This window comes from Colossoma macropomum, unplaced genomic scaffold (assembly GCF_904425465.1).
Source record: "Colossoma macropomum unplaced genomic scaffold, Colossoma_macropomum, whole genome shotgun sequence".
Classification (NCBI taxonomy): Eukaryota; Metazoa; Chordata; class Actinopteri; order Characiformes; family Serrasalmidae; genus Colossoma; species Colossoma macropomum.
Genome location: NW_023494848.1, coordinates 106 through 17,922, shown reverse-complemented (window position 1 = coordinate 17,922; position 17,817 = coordinate 106). Strand labels below are relative to the sequence as shown.

The following is a 17,817-nucleotide window of genomic DNA, read 5'->3' as shown; positions in this document are numbered from 1 at the left end:
ACTCTAGTAAATATCTCTACTGTAAACAGTCAAGACAACACAGACCATATTAGAAAATGAGAAAATGATTTTTGTTTTGTGAGATATTCATATTTCTAATTCTGTAGGATGTTGATTCAAACTATAATTTAATTTACAGTTCACTATTAAATACCACAACTTGTATTTTCTCAAAAAATACAAAAAGTTATTAATATGTATTTATTAATTTATTAATTCATTCATTCATGAAGTTTGAAAGTTTGATTTTTCTCTAATTTGTTTTGTTGATGAGAAATCCAAGGAAAGGAAAAAAGTATAAAATCCATATAATGACTCTCAATCTGTCTTTATTCTGCAATCAGCTGCTTTTTATGATTTAATACAGATTATATTAAACAGTAAAGTATGAACTCTGGCTTACAAAATGATGTCAGATCATGTTGGGTTTAATTATCGTGTAAGGAGTCAACAAAAAGATTATCTATTAATTTAAACTAAAAACTGTTATTATGACTGTAGTTATATAAATATTGTTTTAACAAAGTCTGTTCATTTGAATAATATGAGAACAGAACATGGGCTGAACTGATTTTACTAAATAAATAAAAATTACACTCAGAGAGCTTCATAAAGAATAACTAGTAAATATGTTTAATTGTTTGTGTTTAATCATGTGTGCTGTTGTTTCTCGTCTCCAGCTGGTTCCACAGTGAAGCCCTCTGTGTCTCTGCTCCTCCCTCCTCTCTGCAGCTGTCTGAGGGGTCAGCCTCACTGCTCTGCCTGCTGTCTGGATACTCTCCACAGGGGCCGCTGGTCTGCTGGACAGTGGACGGCTAAGAGGAGAAGGACGGAAGCTGAACATCTGCTGAAAGTGCTGCTCTATTCTGGGAGAAAGTGGACGACTCAGGCCTGTTAATGCAAATCGGAGATTCACCCCACTGATCTCTCTCTCTCTCTCTCTCTCTCTCTCTCTCTCTGACTGTTTTACTGGTTAAACTGCTTGTTTGTGTTCACCTGGGTGGGGGGTGGTGGGGGGCTGGTTTCACTTCCTCCTTTAGTGCTGCTGCCCTCCAGGATGTGAGTTTAATGTCCTGAGCTGACTGTCAGTGTGTCAGAGTCACAGTGCTGTGAGTTTAATAGACTAAGCTGATGTTAAAGAGACTCAGTTTATAGACTAATGATGCTGATTAAAGACTTATGGAGTCTGAAATGGATCATGATGGGATGGTATTGTATAAGAACGGGTTCTGTGTTGATTCTGAGGGATAAAATGTGAGTATAAAACAGTGTAATGAGTGGATCACTGAATGAAGCCCAGCTGATTCTCCTGTGGTCTTTATCACAGTTTACAGAGAGGAATCCTGCAGCAGCAACATGACCAGTGAGGAAACTCACAGCAGCAGGTTCAGAGTGGGACTCATTTTTGGAGAAGGCATTAAAGTGGACCAGTCCACTTTTCTGCTCTTGTCTCATCAGAATCAGTCCCAGACTCTGTTCTGTGGCTGTAAATACGAACAAAATATAAGAATCTTTTAGAATAGAAAAAAGCCTCCTGCATGCAAAAAGTCGACCCAGAGGCACAAGCACACAAAAATGTATTAGGTTACATCCATGTCCAGAGATTTTAGAGTGTATATTATGAAATAATCCAGGTAAGGTGGGAGGACCTGCCCCAGGTGGAGGAGTTTAAGTATTTGGGGTCATGGTTGAGCGATGGGAAGAGGGATGGTGAGATCGGCCACAGGCTGGGACAGGCGGCAGCAGTAATGCAGTAACTGTACCGGACTGTAGTGGTGAAGAGGGAGCTGAGCCACAAGGCAAAGCTCTCTGTTTATCTGTCAGTCTACATCCCCTCCATCACCTGTGGTCATGAGCTTTGGATAGTGACCGAAAGATTGAGATGGCAGATACAAGCGGCGGAAATGACTACACTCTACTTGACAGTAGATCCTCAAAAAGGAGCCGCTACTCCTCCACATTGAGAGGAGCCAGTTGAGGTGGTTTGGGCAAATGCAGATGAGCTGCAGTGAGACACTCTCATAAATGCAGTAGAGCAACTATTTAAAATTATCACTACTGAAACATTTGTTAAAGTTTCTGTGGTGTTATGATTGTTTTGTTAGTGTCAAAATAGAATAATAATAAAAAATAAACATAACGGAAAATGATTTTAGTCTAAATTCCAAGTCAGTTAAAAGACCACAATGAGTTTTCAATTCTCACAACTCTGAACTAGTTCAGTTGATGGTCCACTTTGTGCGGTGGTGTAATTTTGGTGGGCTTGACTCCAGCCCCCTCAGAAACTTGAATGTCCTCTGCAGCGCCCCCTGTCCTAAAACTGGTAGTTGACAGGTTATTAGATTGTCAGTCCTGGATGGGGTTGAGTATCGTGTGCAGGTTCTTTTTAAGGATAATGAGAAAATGTAGACATTTCGTTTCAAATCTCTATGGAACTTTTCATATTTTGTGAATTGAACTGGGTGGTGGAGAGGGGACGAGGAGAGGGCAGAACGGGAGAATATTTAAAAAGTACAGAACCGAGATCAGTGAAAACAAGATATGTGAAAGTAGATCTTTTAGGAAATTCCAAAAAACAAATGATTAACTCTAAACATAAAAGTTATTAAATTAAAAAAGGTAAGAAAACACCACTTCAATTTTATAAAGGCATGGAAATTAAGTGTACATACATATAAACTTCACTACATCCATGCACACCACTAACACATGAACAGTAGGACTAGAATGAGCTCCAGCTCCACTAAACTACTCCTCTCATAGAAGTGGAGCTGAAATGCTGTGTGCATTACTGCTTTGTGCTTATTTATAGATGTGTGTGTTGAGTTGTGTGTTAGTGTGGTGTGTTTCCTCTCCTCCACAGAGTGTGTGATTGTGCTGTATCACATCCTCCCCCTCAGCACCTGCAGTAGGTCTCAGCTGCAGCAGTGCAGCCTCTGTGTCTCTGACTCTCACAGCTTTTTGTACGGCTCTGTATCACTGTGTGAATGACCAGATACTACTGATGTAAAATTCACCTTGACAGTAATAATCTCCATCATCTTCAGTCTGGACTCCACTGATGGTCAAAGTGAAGTCAGATCCAGATCCACTGCCTCTGAAACGAGCTGGAGTTCCTGACCATAAGCTAGTAGCACTGTAGATCAGGAGTTTAGGAGCTTCTCCAGGTTTCTGTAAGTACCAGGCTAGACGGTTACTATAAACTGCAGGGCTGGTTCTACAGCTGATGGTGACTGTTTCTCCTGGAAGAGCAGATTTCACTGCAGGAGTCTGAGTCATAGTTGCCTGACCTCTGGATCCTAAAATAAATGGTAACAATTCAAAGTCACTCAAAAACATATGATATTATTTTTAGTATAAGCGCCTCATACACTGTATAACAGTATTAATGTATAACAGTGATCTACCTTGAGTCCAGAAGATCAGAGTCCAGATGAAGATGGTGGTCAAAGTCATGCCTGCTGTGGGTGAAGTTTGTGGGCAGCAGCTCTCAGTCATGAAGTGTTAAACTCACAGGACTATAAACTCTCCCAGAGCACTGAAGCATGTGCTGATAATGCAAAGTCAGCTCTCTCTATGGAAATGACTCTATTGGCTGCAGTGATCATGTGACATTGAGTATAACAGCATGGAAACAGAAGGAGTTCTTCATGGTTCAGTTTAGAGCTGCTGAATATCAGACAGAAGCATGAAAATGTTTATATGTGTTGTTTATCAGCTTCTGTTGTTGCTGAAATGTGTTGAACTGAACACACTGTAAACTGTTTAAGACTGTTTTATTGTGGATATTGTAGAGGTTTATTGTCATTTTGAGGTTTTTACTGTGATTCATATGAGAATCTTCACTCTCCTGATCTCCGCAGTTGATCAATCTGCCTTTCCCGATCAGTGTAATATTCTCTTAATGTCCAGTGGGGGGCGATCTCATATTGTTCAGTTTAAAGTGTATCAGTCTTTCTCTTGAGGGATTTTGCAGCTACTGCTGTCAGTCTGTCTCTCAGTGCAGGAGTTTTTGGTGGAGGAACTAAACTGCATGCAGTAAAAAATACACATTTTATTACAATACTTTTCTCTCTTTTAGCAGAAAATCATCTTATGTTCATTTATCTATGTTAATGTTGTTACTCAACAGAACCAAAAAGATTTTATACACAGCAGCTCTTCTGTTTTCTGTTCTTGTAATAATTTATTATTATTTAAATCAAGTTAAATAATCCAAAAATTTTACAATGATATTACAGTTTAATAAACAAGTTAGCAATCTGACAACACGTCTAATAATGTGTGACCTCAGTTCAGACAAACAAGTTTAAAAAAGTAAAGAAACAAAAGTTCAGTGTTTCAGAATTTATACATTTATCTCCTGCTTATAAAACTCATCAGTATTTAATGACTGATATGAAAAAGCTGTTAGTGAAGCACAGAGAGAGCAGAGTCTTTAGAGCAGGTTTTTGTACAGACACTGAATGAGTTTGTATCACTGTGGTGGAGTTTTGGACGAGGAACCAAACTGTCAGTTGGCCGTGAGTAGCTTTTTATTTCTTATATATAAATAATCTCTTAATAAATTCTGGAAAATCAATGTACTTGATGGTTTTGTACATCATATTTAGTATTTATTAGTTTTTAGTTATTTAACAGTATCAGTGTTTACTGTGTTGGGAGAGTTTTAATCGACCGTCTGTTTCTGAACTGTCGCTAATAAAAGTATAAATGTTTCAGTGAATTTCTCTCAACTTGCCTTTAATTACTGAGTTTATTTTAACAGTATAAAGATCTGTTATTTACAGTAGACTCTCAGTGCAGCTCTTTCACTGTAATTCTCACTCTCATGCTGAACTATCACAGTGCTGGTTATAATAAATACTTACAAATCTTGTTTTTAATATATGTAGTCTGTTTTAATTTTTAAGATTATTATTAATTCTATTCAGAATGATATTTTCTGTTATTGCTTTACAGAGACAACATTAACGTTAATTTCAATAGTTTAAATTACAAAATATATTAATTTTCATAATTTTAATGTCTGGTATAAAAAATATTAAAATGTTTTAAAAACAGGACAGTTTTGATGGCCACAGCTCTGAGAGGCAGTTTAAACTGTAAAGCAGGTTATAATTAGAGGGTGAAACATTTTAATGCTCCACTGAACTCAGTTCAGCTCTGTACAAAATAAGAGAAGTGAAACCCACTCTGGTGTGTCTGTGCTGGTTGATTGACACGTGTCCCTTCCTGTGTTTGTGTCTTCTAGGTTTGGCCTCGCCCACCCTCACTGTCCTGCCCCCCTCCAGTGAGGGGCTGCAGCAGGGGAAGGCCACACTCGTGTGTCCTCAGACTGGAGGCTGAGCTGGAAGGTGGGTGGGAGCAGCTGGAGCTCGGGGGTTAGCCAGAGCCCTGGGCTTCTGCAGAAGGACGACGGCCTCTACAGCTGGAGCAGCACCCTGACCCTCCAGGAGGAGCAGTGGCTAAAGAACACAGTGACCTGTGAGGCCACCAAGGACTCCCAGCCTCCTGTCAGCCAGACACTGAGGAGAGATCAGTGCTAAGCAGTGAGAACCACATAGGGGTTTCAGCTGATAGCGCTCCTCTCACTCTCAAATGAGCTCAAACACGTCTGTGATTAACGCTGAAATGATGATCTGTTGAATTTAAATAAATAAAATAAAGCGTTTCAGTCAACAACACTGCAGTGGCTATTTTATTGCATTTTCCCACCATAATAAACACCTTAAATGTCATTAAAATCTAATGTGGAGGCAAATATTTCCAGCCATGTCTGATGATGACAATGATAAAGTTTTAGAAAGTCATACTGTTGATCCGAATCAACGAAACCAATCAACCTTCAAGATTTTTTCAGAAATAGGTTTAATGATTTTAACTATAAAATTCATCAGACTGCTGTGTAATTTATAGTATCATGTAGTGAACGTTTCATATTATTTATAGTATTTTTATTTGTCTTATCCTGTTTAATATTTGTAGTATGTAATTACAGTGGACACAGTAAATGGTAGAATAAGCTGTGGTCACACTGCACTGCTGCCTCAGTGTTTTCTTTGCAGTGTGGACAAAAGTCAGGAGAGTAGAGACGGTACTGATGGTTTTGGAGGGAAAATATAGTTCAGTAAATGTTAGCTGAGTAACTAGTTTATATTACTGAAACTGTGAGTGACAAGCGACATTATGTTGACAGAGAGAAGAGACCACAGCTCACCTTCTCGTATTTTAATTGCTTGGAAATCAAGGTCACCCAGATGAACTCAGCAGGAAATGAAATTTAACTTTAACTGAGGTGAATTGATTTTCTGTGCTCACATCTTTTGCATTCAAGTGAATTGATTTTATCCTCAAGGCAGATTTTACTCATGTTCGGTGTGACTGCAGCTTTAGGCAGGTTCAATCTTTATGTATATGTATGCAAATTATTTGCATTGTTATTGTAAATTAATTTTATTTACAAAAAATATATTTAATAATTTTATGTATGCAAATTATTTGCAATTTTATCATGGATGCAAATAATATGTATTTCCTGTCTGGGGCAACATTTTTAATATATTTATTACCAACAAATTAGTCAAAATAAACACTTTTACATTTTTATACATGTGCTGCCAGTAAAGGAGATCTTCATCCTTCATGCTGCACGCAGTCCTGAAAGATTGCTTTGCTTTCCTTTTCAGTCCAGTTTGACCCCCACAAGTCCAGTGATGCTGAAATCTAAAGGCTCTGTTGACCATTTTTCTCAGATATTTCTGTTCCAGCTGAGGAAGATTTTGAGTTTTTTCTTTCCTGTAGATTGAAGAAAAGCCCATCTACTCATAGTCCTGATAGAATGACACTCCTCTGTGATGGTCATGCTCACTGGAAATGCTGTGGATATGTGATAAACATCTCCAGCTCTTTCATCAGTAATTCACTCCTACACCATCCAATTCCAAGCTTTATGGTGGGACTCACACATGCAGAGCTCATGTGCTCACCTTTACTGTGTCATATAAACACTTCAGATTCTTATTCATCACTCCATAAGAGCAACATCCCACATCCAGCTCTCATTTATGTGATGGTCTTGTTTCGTCTTCTTATCTTGTATTTCCAAAGATATACAGATTCTCCCAAAAACAGCTGATACTGAAACTCACTTTTCACTGGATTTGCTGATGATTGATTCAAACTTGTTCTCTGATTGTGGACCGCCTGTCTCAGTCTGGTCCTCATGAGATCCTTTTTATTCCAGGTATTTAATGCTGTTGATCACAGAAGTCATTGTGATTTATCTTAAAAATGATGGTAATATCTTAATCTAATTAGAGGCTGAAGACAGAAGGGAAAAACTGATTATATGGGATCCATTACAGTAAACTGAGCTCATCAAACTGAAATAAGAAATGTTTTGTTGTTGTTGTTGTTCAATGATGTTGTAATATTGGGTCACAAAATGCTGAAGATCACATTTCTTGGGGTCACACCAAATCTTCAACACAAGAAAGTGACACAAACTCAAACCAGTTGGTGCACTGTGTGCATTATTGATTTGTGCTTATTTATAGATGTGTGTGTTGAGTTGTGTGTTAGTGTGGTGTGTTTCCTCTCCTTCACAAAGTGTGTGATTGTGCTGTATCACATCCTCCCCCTCAGCACCTGCAGTAGGTCTCAGCTGCAGCAGTGCAGCCTCTGGACTCCACTGATGGTCAGAGTGAAGTCAGTTTCAGATCCACTGCCACTGAAACGAGCTGGAGTTCCTAACTCTCTACTGCTAATCATTTTAATCAGGAGTTTAGGAGCTTCTCCAGGTTTCTGCAGGTACCAGGCTAAACGCTGACCTGAACTGTCACTGTACACTGCAGGGCTGGTTCTACAGCTGATGGTGACTGTTTCTCCAGGAAGAGCAAATTTCACTGCAGGAGTCTGAGTCACAGTCGCCTGACCTCTGGATTCTGAAATAATATAAGGAGAATTCAGGGTGACTCATAAATACACAATATTATTGTTTTCAGTAACAAGTCCCAAACACACTGTTGCAATAAAATGTCTCTATCTTCATAAATAATCTATGTAAACAAACATCCAGTAAACATATAACCTCTGGATTCTGAGCAAAATAAAATAGTTTATATTAAATAATTCATTATTCTTAAAAAATGTTTCCCATGGATAGTCAAAAACTACCTTGAGTCCAGAAGATCAGAGTCCAGATGAAGATGGAGATCAAAGTCATGTCTGCTGTGGGTGAAGTTTGTGGGCAGCAGCTCTCAGTCATGAAGTGTTAAACTCACAGGACTATAAACTCTCCCAGAGCACTGCATAAAATAATTACACAAGTAAACGTAAAACGTGAAATTCAAAAGTACCAGGTCAGAAATCTACTTAGGTACTGAGTTCTGCTGTGGAACGTCTCAGTAGCTCCATATCCAGGATTTGTCAGCACAGGAATTGAAGATTATGCAAATCTGTTCTTCTCTTTTTTGTGATTCTTTGGTCTAAAATACAAACCTCCATTGTCAGAGATGTAACCAATCACAAAGCAGTACATTTACTGACACTATCAAAACACATTGAAGTTAAACACTAAAAAGATTGATTATGATTATTATGATGTGAAAATCCTCAGGAGAGTAAAGGCTGGTTTCACTTCCTCCTTTAGTGCTGCTGCCCTCCAGGATGTGAGTTTAATATCCTGAGCTGACTGTCAGTGTGTCAGAGTCACAGTGCTGTGAGTTTAATAGACTAAGCTGATGTTAAAGAGACTCAGTTTATAGACTAATGATGCTGATTAAAGACTTATGGAGTCTGAAATGGATCATGATGGGACGGTATTGTATAAGAACAGGTTCTATGTTGATGCTGAGGGATAAAATGTGAGTATAAAACAGTGTAATGAGTGGATCACTGATTTTCCTGTGGTCCCAGCTGATTTTCCTGTGGTCTTTATCACAGTTTACAGAGAGTAATCCTGCAGCAGCAACATGACCAGTGAGGAAACTCACAGCAGCAGGTTCAGAGTGGGACTCATTTTTGAAGAAGGAGTTAAATGATGTGGACCAGTTCATCTCAGCCTGTGACTGTATTTTCTCGGCCATATTTCTGGCCTCTTCTCATCAGAATCAGTCCCAGACTCTGTTCTGTGGCTGTAAATACGAACAAAATATAAGAATCTTTTAGAATAGAAAAAAGCTCCCTGCATGTAAAAAGCAGACCCAGAGGCACAAGCACACCAAATGTATTAGGTTACATCCATGTTGAGAGTTTTTAGAGTGTAAATTATGAAACAATCCAGGTAAGGTGGGAGGACCTGCCCCAGGTGGAGGACTTTAAGTATCTCAGGGTCTTGTTCACGAGTGATGGGAAGAGGGATTGTGAGATCGGCCGCAGGCTGGGACAGGCGGCAGCAGTAATGTGCTCACTGTACCGGACTGTAGTGGTGAAGAGGGAGTTGAGCCGTAAGGCAAAGCTCTCTGTTTACCAGTCAGTCTGCATCCTCTCCATCACCTGTGGTCATGAGCTTTGGATAGTGACTGAAAGAATGAGATCACAGATAAAAGCGGTGGAAATGAGTTTCTTCACAGGGTGGTGGGCTACACTCTACTTGACAGGGTGAGGAGCTCAGTCATCCTGGAGGAGCTCAATGTAGAGCCGCTACTCCTCCACATTGAGAGGAGCCAGTTGAGGTGATTTGGGCAAATGCAGGTGAGCTGCAGTGAGACACTCTCATAAATGCTTTAGAGCAACTATTTAAAATTATCACTACTGAAACATTTGTTAAAGTTTCTGTAGTGTTATGATTGTTTTGTTAGTGTCAAAATAGAATAATCAGTCATTATTTTACTAAATAAACATAACGGAAAATGATTTTAGTCTAAAGTCCAAGTCAGTTAAAAGACCGCAATGGGTTTTCAATTCTCACTAATCTGAACTAGTTCGGTTGATTGTCCACTTAGTGCAGTGATGTCACTTTGGTGGGCTTGACTCCAGCCCCCTCAGAAACTTGAATGTCCTCTGCAGAGCCCCCTGAACTAAAACTGGTAGTTGACAGGTTATTAGATTGTCAGTCCTGGATGGGGTTGAGTATCGTGTGCAGGTTCTTTTTAAGGATCATGAGAAAATGTTCTGTTCTAGTAGAACAGAATTATGTTATATATTCTGATACCATATTTTAATTCTCTGTATGTGTTTAGTTTCAAATCTCTGTGGCCCTTTTCTTATTTTGTGAATGGAACTGGGAGATGGAGAGAGGACGAGCAGAGGGCAGAACATTTAAACACTACGAAACGTGATCAGTGAAAACGAGATACACGAATGTAGATCTTTAAGGAATCCCCCCCAAAAATGAACTCTAAACTCTAAATATAAGTTAGTAAATTAACAAAGGTGGAAAAACAGCATTTAAAATTCATAAAGGCATGTAAATTATGTGAACATATGTAAAGCCTTCACTACATCCAAGCACACCACTGACACATGAACAGTAGGACTAGAATGAGCTCCAGCTCCACTAAACTACTCCTCTCATAGAAGTGGAGCTGAAATGCTGTGTGCATTATTGCTTTGTGCTTATTTATAGATGTGTGTGTTGAGTTGTGTGTTAGTGTGGTGTGTTTCCTCTCCTCCACAGAGTGTGTGATTGTGCTGTATCACATCCTCCCCCTCAGCACCTGCAGTAGGTCTCAGCTGCAGCAGTGCAGTCTCTGTGTCTCTGACTCTCACAGCTTTTTGTACGGCTCTGTATCACTGTGTGAACCACCAGACACTGCTGATTTGATGTAAACTCTGACAGTAATAATCTCCATCATCTTCAGTCTGGACTCCACTGAGGGTCAGAGTGAAGTCAGATCCAGATCCACTGCCACTGAAACGAGCTGGAGTTCCTGATGTTCTACTGCTAGCATAGTAGATCAGGAGTTTAGGAGCTTCTCCAGGTTTCTGCAGGTACCAGGCTAGACGGTTACTACCATAGACTGCAGTGCTGGTTCTACAGCTGATGGTGACTGTTTCTCCTGGAAGAGCAGATTTCACTGCAGGAGTCTGAGTCACAGTCACCTGACCTCTGGATTCTGAAATAAATAGTAACAATTCAAAGTAACTCAAATGCACATGATACTGTTTCAGAATAAACTCATACACTGTATAACAGTATTACTGTATAACAGTGATCTACCTTGAGTCCAGAAGATCAGAGTCCAGATGAAGATGGTGGTCAAAGTCATGTCTGCTGTGGGTGAAGTTTGTGGGGCAGCAGCTCTCAGTCATGAAGTGTTAAACTCACAGGACTATAAACTCTCCCAGAGCACTGAAGCATGTGCTGATAATGCAAAGTCAGCTCTCTCTATGGAAATGACTCTAGTAAGTATCTCTACTATAAACTGTTAGAAAATGAGAAAAGTATATAATTTTTTTTGGGAGATATTTATTTTTCATTCTGGAGGACGTTGATTTATTTATTATCTTATTTAATGTACAGTTCACTATTAAATACCACAACTTGTAATTTCTCAAAAAGTACAGAACATATTTAATATATATTTATTAATTATTAATTTAGTGATGAAGTTTAGAAGTTTGATTTTTCTCTAATTTATTTTGTTGAGAAATCCAAGGAAAGGAAAACAGGATAAAATCCATATAATGACTCTCAATCTGTCTTTATCCTGCAGTCAGCTGCTTTTTAAACAGTAAAGTATGAACTCTGGCTTAGAACATGAAGTCAGACTATGCTGGGTTTAGTTATCCTGTATGAAGTCAACAAAATGATTATCTATTAATTTAAAGTTAGAAACTGTTATTATGACTATAGTTATATAAATATTGTTTTAACAAAGTCGGTTCATTTGAACAATATGAGAACAGAACATGGGCTGAACTGATTTTACTAAATAAATAAAAATTACACTCAGAGAGCTTCATAAAGAATAACTAGTAAATATGTTTAACTGTTTGTGTTTAATCATGTGTGCTGTTGTTTCTCGTCTCCAGCTGGTTCCACAGTGAAGCCCTCTGTGTCTCTGCTCCTCCCTCCTCTCTGCAGCTGTCCGAGGGGTCAGCCTCACTGCTCTGCCTGCTGTCTGGATACTCTCCACAGGGGCCGCTGGTCTGCTGGACAGTGGACGGCTAAGAGGAGAAGGACGGAAGCTGAACATCTGCTGAAAGTGCTGCTCTATTCTGGGAGAAAGTGGACGACTCAGGCCTGTTAATGCAAATCTGAGTTTCATCCCACTGCTCTCTCTCTCTCTCTCTCTCTCTCTCTGACTGTTTTACTGGTTAAACTGAGTATAAAACAGTGTGATGAGTGGATCACTGAATGAAGCCCAGCTGATTCTCCTGTGGTCTTTATCACAGTTTACAGAGAGAAATCCTGCAGCAGCAACATGACCAGTGAGGAAACTCACAGCAGCGTTCCTGCAGCCTCCCAGCTCACACTCCAGATCAGTAGTGGGAGTTTTACTGATCAGTGTGTGAGAGTGGAGCTCTCAGGAGGGGCTGGGAGAGGCTGAGATGGGCTGTGGCTCCCCCTGCTGGACATTCTGCCTGACAGACAAACAGAAATGAGCTGCACACACAGAAATGAATTACTTTCTTTTTAAAAAGTAAATAAAGAGAAACTTTTACAGGTCAGATAATAGATGTTCTCCTCTTCACATTCAGCAACTTACAAATTCCTTCAATCCCACCTTTCAGACTAAACAACTTACACGTCTCTCTTGTGTTCCTACACAGCAGCACTTTAACAGATCTTTCCATCAGCGTTTTCAGAATGTAAGTGGATCTGATTAATGCAGTGATCAATAGATCTTATTTGAAGATTGATTTTAGAAGTTGTAACAGGTCAACAGGCCTGAGGTGGAATCAAACCCACATCTTCTACTGTGCAGGACGACTGTGGCAGGTGGTCAGGCTCAATTCAGGATTGAGTACCAGCTGCTCACCAAGCAGACTGAGAGCTCCCCTAAAATAAGGCCAGGCTCAGGTTATGCTGCTCGTCATTTATTACTAAGGAGACACTCTGTGCCTCCCTCTACTGGCCGAATTCAGTGTAACAGACAACCCAACCCCAGACCAAGCCTTTACAAGAAGCAGTAAGGAGCTGAACTCAAATAAACAGAAAAAAAGATTTATTTTATTTTATTTTGTGAAACAGATTTATGGGTGTTTCTCTAATTCACTGCATTTTTGTTTTATCTAAAGGTTTTGTGTATTTTGTACTGAGATGCCCTTTCAGCTGATTTATGATCTGATCCACCTTCTTATATTTCAAATCTAAATCTGATCTGCACATAATCACCACATCAGCTTATTATCAACAACAGATTTATATTTTAAAATAATTTATTTTCTTAAGAACAACACAGAGGGTCACAAAGAGGGTCTCAGTGCACAGTTACTTCAGGGAAAGATAGGTGTAGTAATGAAACTGAACACGCAGTGGAGAAAAAGTGTAAAAATCTGTTTCTGCCAAGATTAATCATTAAGACGGCATTAAAAAAGTTGTTTCATCATTTATGGTAAAAATAAGACTTTAGTAAGTATAATTACTTATTATTTGCTTATAAACACTTATAAATATTTTACAAGCTGTAATAAAACTATATTTCTTTTTGGATCTCATTACCTCTAATACACTTACTGTGAGTAAAGGTTTCATCAAGATCATAAAATACAGAAATACACTACATGGTCAGAATCAGTCTGTGTTTAATGAAACAAGAACAGTGGAAGAATTAAAGTTCAACAGTCCAATAATAAGTATCATCAAATTTTACTGTGATTAAATATTTCTACTGGCACAAATGACACTGGAATTAAACTCTACATGACATGAATATTATTCATAATCAAGATAAGCACAGGAATCTGGCATAACAGAAGTCTAAAGGCACTGTTTTCAGATTCTTAGTCAAAGCTAAGACGTCCACAGGTCAAACAGGGCGGCCCTACATTTCAGTGACCTTCAGTAGTGAAGAAGTATCGTCTGAAACTGAACATCACGACTGAAAGTCTTCAGTTTCTGACAGACAAAAACTACATTCTATGTACGTCAATGATGTTATATTTAAAAAGCTCTTCATTTCTCTGATATTGATCTGTTACTGTTTAGTTTAGCGCTCTTCCGGAGGGACGGCCTCCACCCCAGTCGCCTGGGATCCATAGTTCTCTCACGGAACATCGAGAGGGCCATCCGCTGACTCCAGAGCGAAGGCCACGTAAGTAGCGGCAAAGATAGAAACGCTACAGCTCATTATGATAGTGCTACTGCTGAAGATTATGCGATTGCTAGCTTTTATACTGTAAATAGGGTAACAAATGCTCATTCTATAAATATAAATGCTCATAGGTTTCTCCCAATAGAGACTGTGTCTGTTCCCCGAATAAAACAAAGCATCAAAAAGCCTCGAAAAGTTTGCTTCAGTAACTTGATTAATATCAGACCAGTTACACCAGTTTGCAGTGACAGCACCTTTGGTCTAAAACTAGGACTGCTTAATATAAGATCCCTTACTCCTAAAGCTGTCGTTGTTAATGAAATTATTACCGATCACAGCTTTGATGCTCTGTGTCTCACAGAAACGTGGATTAGACCCGATGAATACTTTAGTCTAAACGAAGCCACACCCCCAGGCTACAGCTATGCACATAGCCCTCGTTTAAGCGGCCGAGGTGGAGGTATAGCAACCATCCATACTAAAGCTTTAGGCGTGAGGCAGAAAGTAGGCTATACATTCTCTTCTTTTGAAGTTCTTTTTCTTAATATAAGTGATCAAGGAACACATAAAAATTCCTTTACACTAATTACAGTCTACAGGCCACCAGGGCCGTATTCTCAGTTCTTACAGGAATTCTCTGAGTTTCTATCAAGTCTAATAACGCTTTCAAATAAAATAATAGTTGTCGGAGATTTTAATATCCATTTAGACAATCCCCAAGATGCACTAAGCAAGGCATTTATATCTATCATAGACTCCATAGGTTTCACCCAAATCATAAAGGGGCCCACACACTACCACAACCACACTCTAGACTTAATACTGACTTTTGGTGTAAACATAGATAACTTAGCCATTCTCCCCCAGAGCACAGCAGTCTCTGACCATTACTTAATCTCTTACGAAATTCACTTTAGTGGTAATGTGCGTTCATCACCATGTTATTGTGTCAAGCGGACAATAACTCCCTCCACAGCTGGTGGCTTTATTAGAAACCTTCCTAAATTATCAGCCGCTCTCATCTGTCCATCTAATCCTACTGAGCTAGATGCTATGACCAAGCTCTTAGAGAATAGTTTTCGATCTACTCTAGATAGTGTGGCCCCATTAAAAAGTAAAATAGTAAGGCAGAAAAAACTCGCCCCCTGGTATAATGACAACACTCGGGCTTTAAAACAGAACGCCAGACAACTTGAGCGTAAATGGCGCCTGACTAAGCTAGAAGTGTTCCAGTCCGCCTGGAAGGAGAGCCTTACAGACTATAGACAAGCACTTGCTACAGCACGCTCAGCTTATCTCTCCTCTCTCATAGAAAACAATAAGAATAATCCTAGATTACTTTTCAGCACAATCTCTAAACTAACAGAGAACAAAACAGTTAGTGAACCCCAGATGCCATCAGCCTATAGCAGCAACGATTTTATGAATTTCTTTAGTGATAAAATTGAAAAAATTAGGCAGAAAATTCAGAATACGCAATTAAACTCTAGAAACCTGCTTCCCCATAATGCCAGCCTCAACCTTGAAAATATTATAATTCCTGCAGAGAGGCTGGAATCATTTACCTTACTCCAAGAAAATGAACTATTTAAAATAGTCTCTTCCGCGAAATCATCTACCTGTATGCTAGATCCGATTCCTACAGGTTTACTCAAGGAAATTCTGCCAGAAATAACCAAGCCTATTCTGTCAATAATAAACTCTTCTCTTAGCCTTGGGTACATCCCAAAATCTCTTAAACTAGCAGTAATTAGACCGCTGATTAAGAAAGCGAACCTCGATCCATGCGAACTTTCAAATTATAGACCCATCTCGAATCTCCCCTTTATATCTAAGATCTTGGAAAAAGTTGTAGCAAAACAGTTAAGCTCCTTTTTACATAGGAATCAAATACACGAAAAATTCCAATCTGGTTTTAGGCCACATCATAGTACAGAAACAGCACTAGTAAAAATTGTAAATGATCTATTATTATTTTCTGACCAAGATCATGTGTCCTTGTTAGTCCTCCTCGATCTTAGTGCGGCATTTGACACAATAGACCACACTATCTTACTAGACAGACTAGAAAACCTTGTAGGGGTAACAGGAACAGCTCTTTCCTGGTTCCGGTCCTACCTCACTGATCGGTATCAGTTTGTTAATATAAACGGTGAATCATCTGTTCTCACAAAAGTAAAATATGGTGTTCCACAAGGCTCTGTTTTAGGACCTGTATTATTCACTTTATATATGCTACCACTGGGCACCATTATCAGTAGACACGGCATAAACTTCCACTGCTATGCCGATGACACTCAGTTATATTTAGCAAGCGACCCAGATGATAGAATTAAACTTAGCAAGATTGAAGACTGTATACAAGACATAAAGGACTGGATGTCGAGTAACTTTCTCCTTCTAAACTCAGATAAAACAGAGGTTCTGCTTCTTGGTCCAAAAGCAGCTAGAAACAAACTGTCTAATCTAACACTTAAACTTAACAATTTCTCAGTTGCATCAAGCTCATATGTAAAAAACCTTGGTGTCATTATAGACCCTGATCTGTCCTTCGACACACATATAACTAATATTACTAGAACAGCCTTCCTGCATCTTCGCAATATTGCTAAATTGAGAAATGCATTATCTCTACAGGATGCAGAAAAGTTAGTTCATGCATTTATTACTTCAAGGCTAGATTACTGTAATGCCCTGCTGGCTGGATGTCCCAGCAAAAGCATTAACAAGCTTCAGCTAGTCCAGAACGCTGCAGCCAGAGTTCTTACTAGAACCAGAAAGTTTGACCATATCAGCCCAGTTTTATCAGCCTTACACTGGTTGCCAGTAAAATTTCGGATTGATTATAAAATTCTCTTGCTGACTTATAAAGCACTAAACGGACTCGCCCCGCTGTACCTGAGTGAACTTCTCTCTCACTATGAACCATCCCGCCTACTTAGATCACAAGGTGCTGGCTTACTATTAGTACCCAGAATTAATAAAGTTACGTCAGGGGGGAGAGCTTTCTCATACAAAGCCCCCCAGCTTTGGAATAGTCTTCCTGTTAATGTTCGGGACTCAGACACAGCCTCAGTCTTTAAGTCTAGGCTAAAAACCTACTTGTATATTCAAGCCTTTGGTAATTAGTTTTCCCTGTTAGTTCTATACCTGCCAGAGTCTCTGCTAACACTGTAATTTGTGATCGGTCACCCATTACAGAACTAACTCTGTGTGTTTTCCTCTCTGTGTGTTTTCCTTTCTTTTCTTCGCCGAGTTGAACAGCTGCCCGTCCTGTGCGTTCTGATGCTGCTGCCTTTTCTGCCTCGATCGGGTGCCACTGCTCGCCAGCCCTCTGGACCGAGTTACCAACATTGAGCCTCCTGCTGTTCAACGCCGTGCAAACCTCACCCTCACAACCTGACCCCACTGATACTACTGCTGTTGCTGCATGAACTATTCAAAATTATTCACTTGAACCAATCAATCATTCAAACTAATTCAAATTAATCAATCACCCATTGACTGTGTTTTTCCTCTCTTTCTTTTGCCGAGTTGAACAGCTGCCCATCCTGCTGCTGATGCTGCTGCCTCTGCTGCCTTGATCGGGTGCCACTGCTCACCGTGCAAACCT

General features: G+C 39.5%; 1 pseudogene and 1 gene segment (V, D, J or C); one reads left to right on the top strand and one right to left on the bottom strand.

Annotated features, from left to right (window-relative positions):
• The first annotated feature begins 4,398 nt into the window (after positions 1–4,398).
• Positions 4,399–5,558, top strand: LOC118800303 (annotated as a pseudogene).
• Positions 5,559–10,486: 4,928 nt separating this feature from the next.
• Positions 10,487–11,343, bottom strand: LOC118800308. The segment is given in 2 exon segments: positions 10,487–11,060; positions 11,165–11,343. Coding segments are annotated over 2 exon segments (375 nt in total).
• Between the last annotated feature and the right edge of the window lie 6,474 nt (positions 11,344–17,817).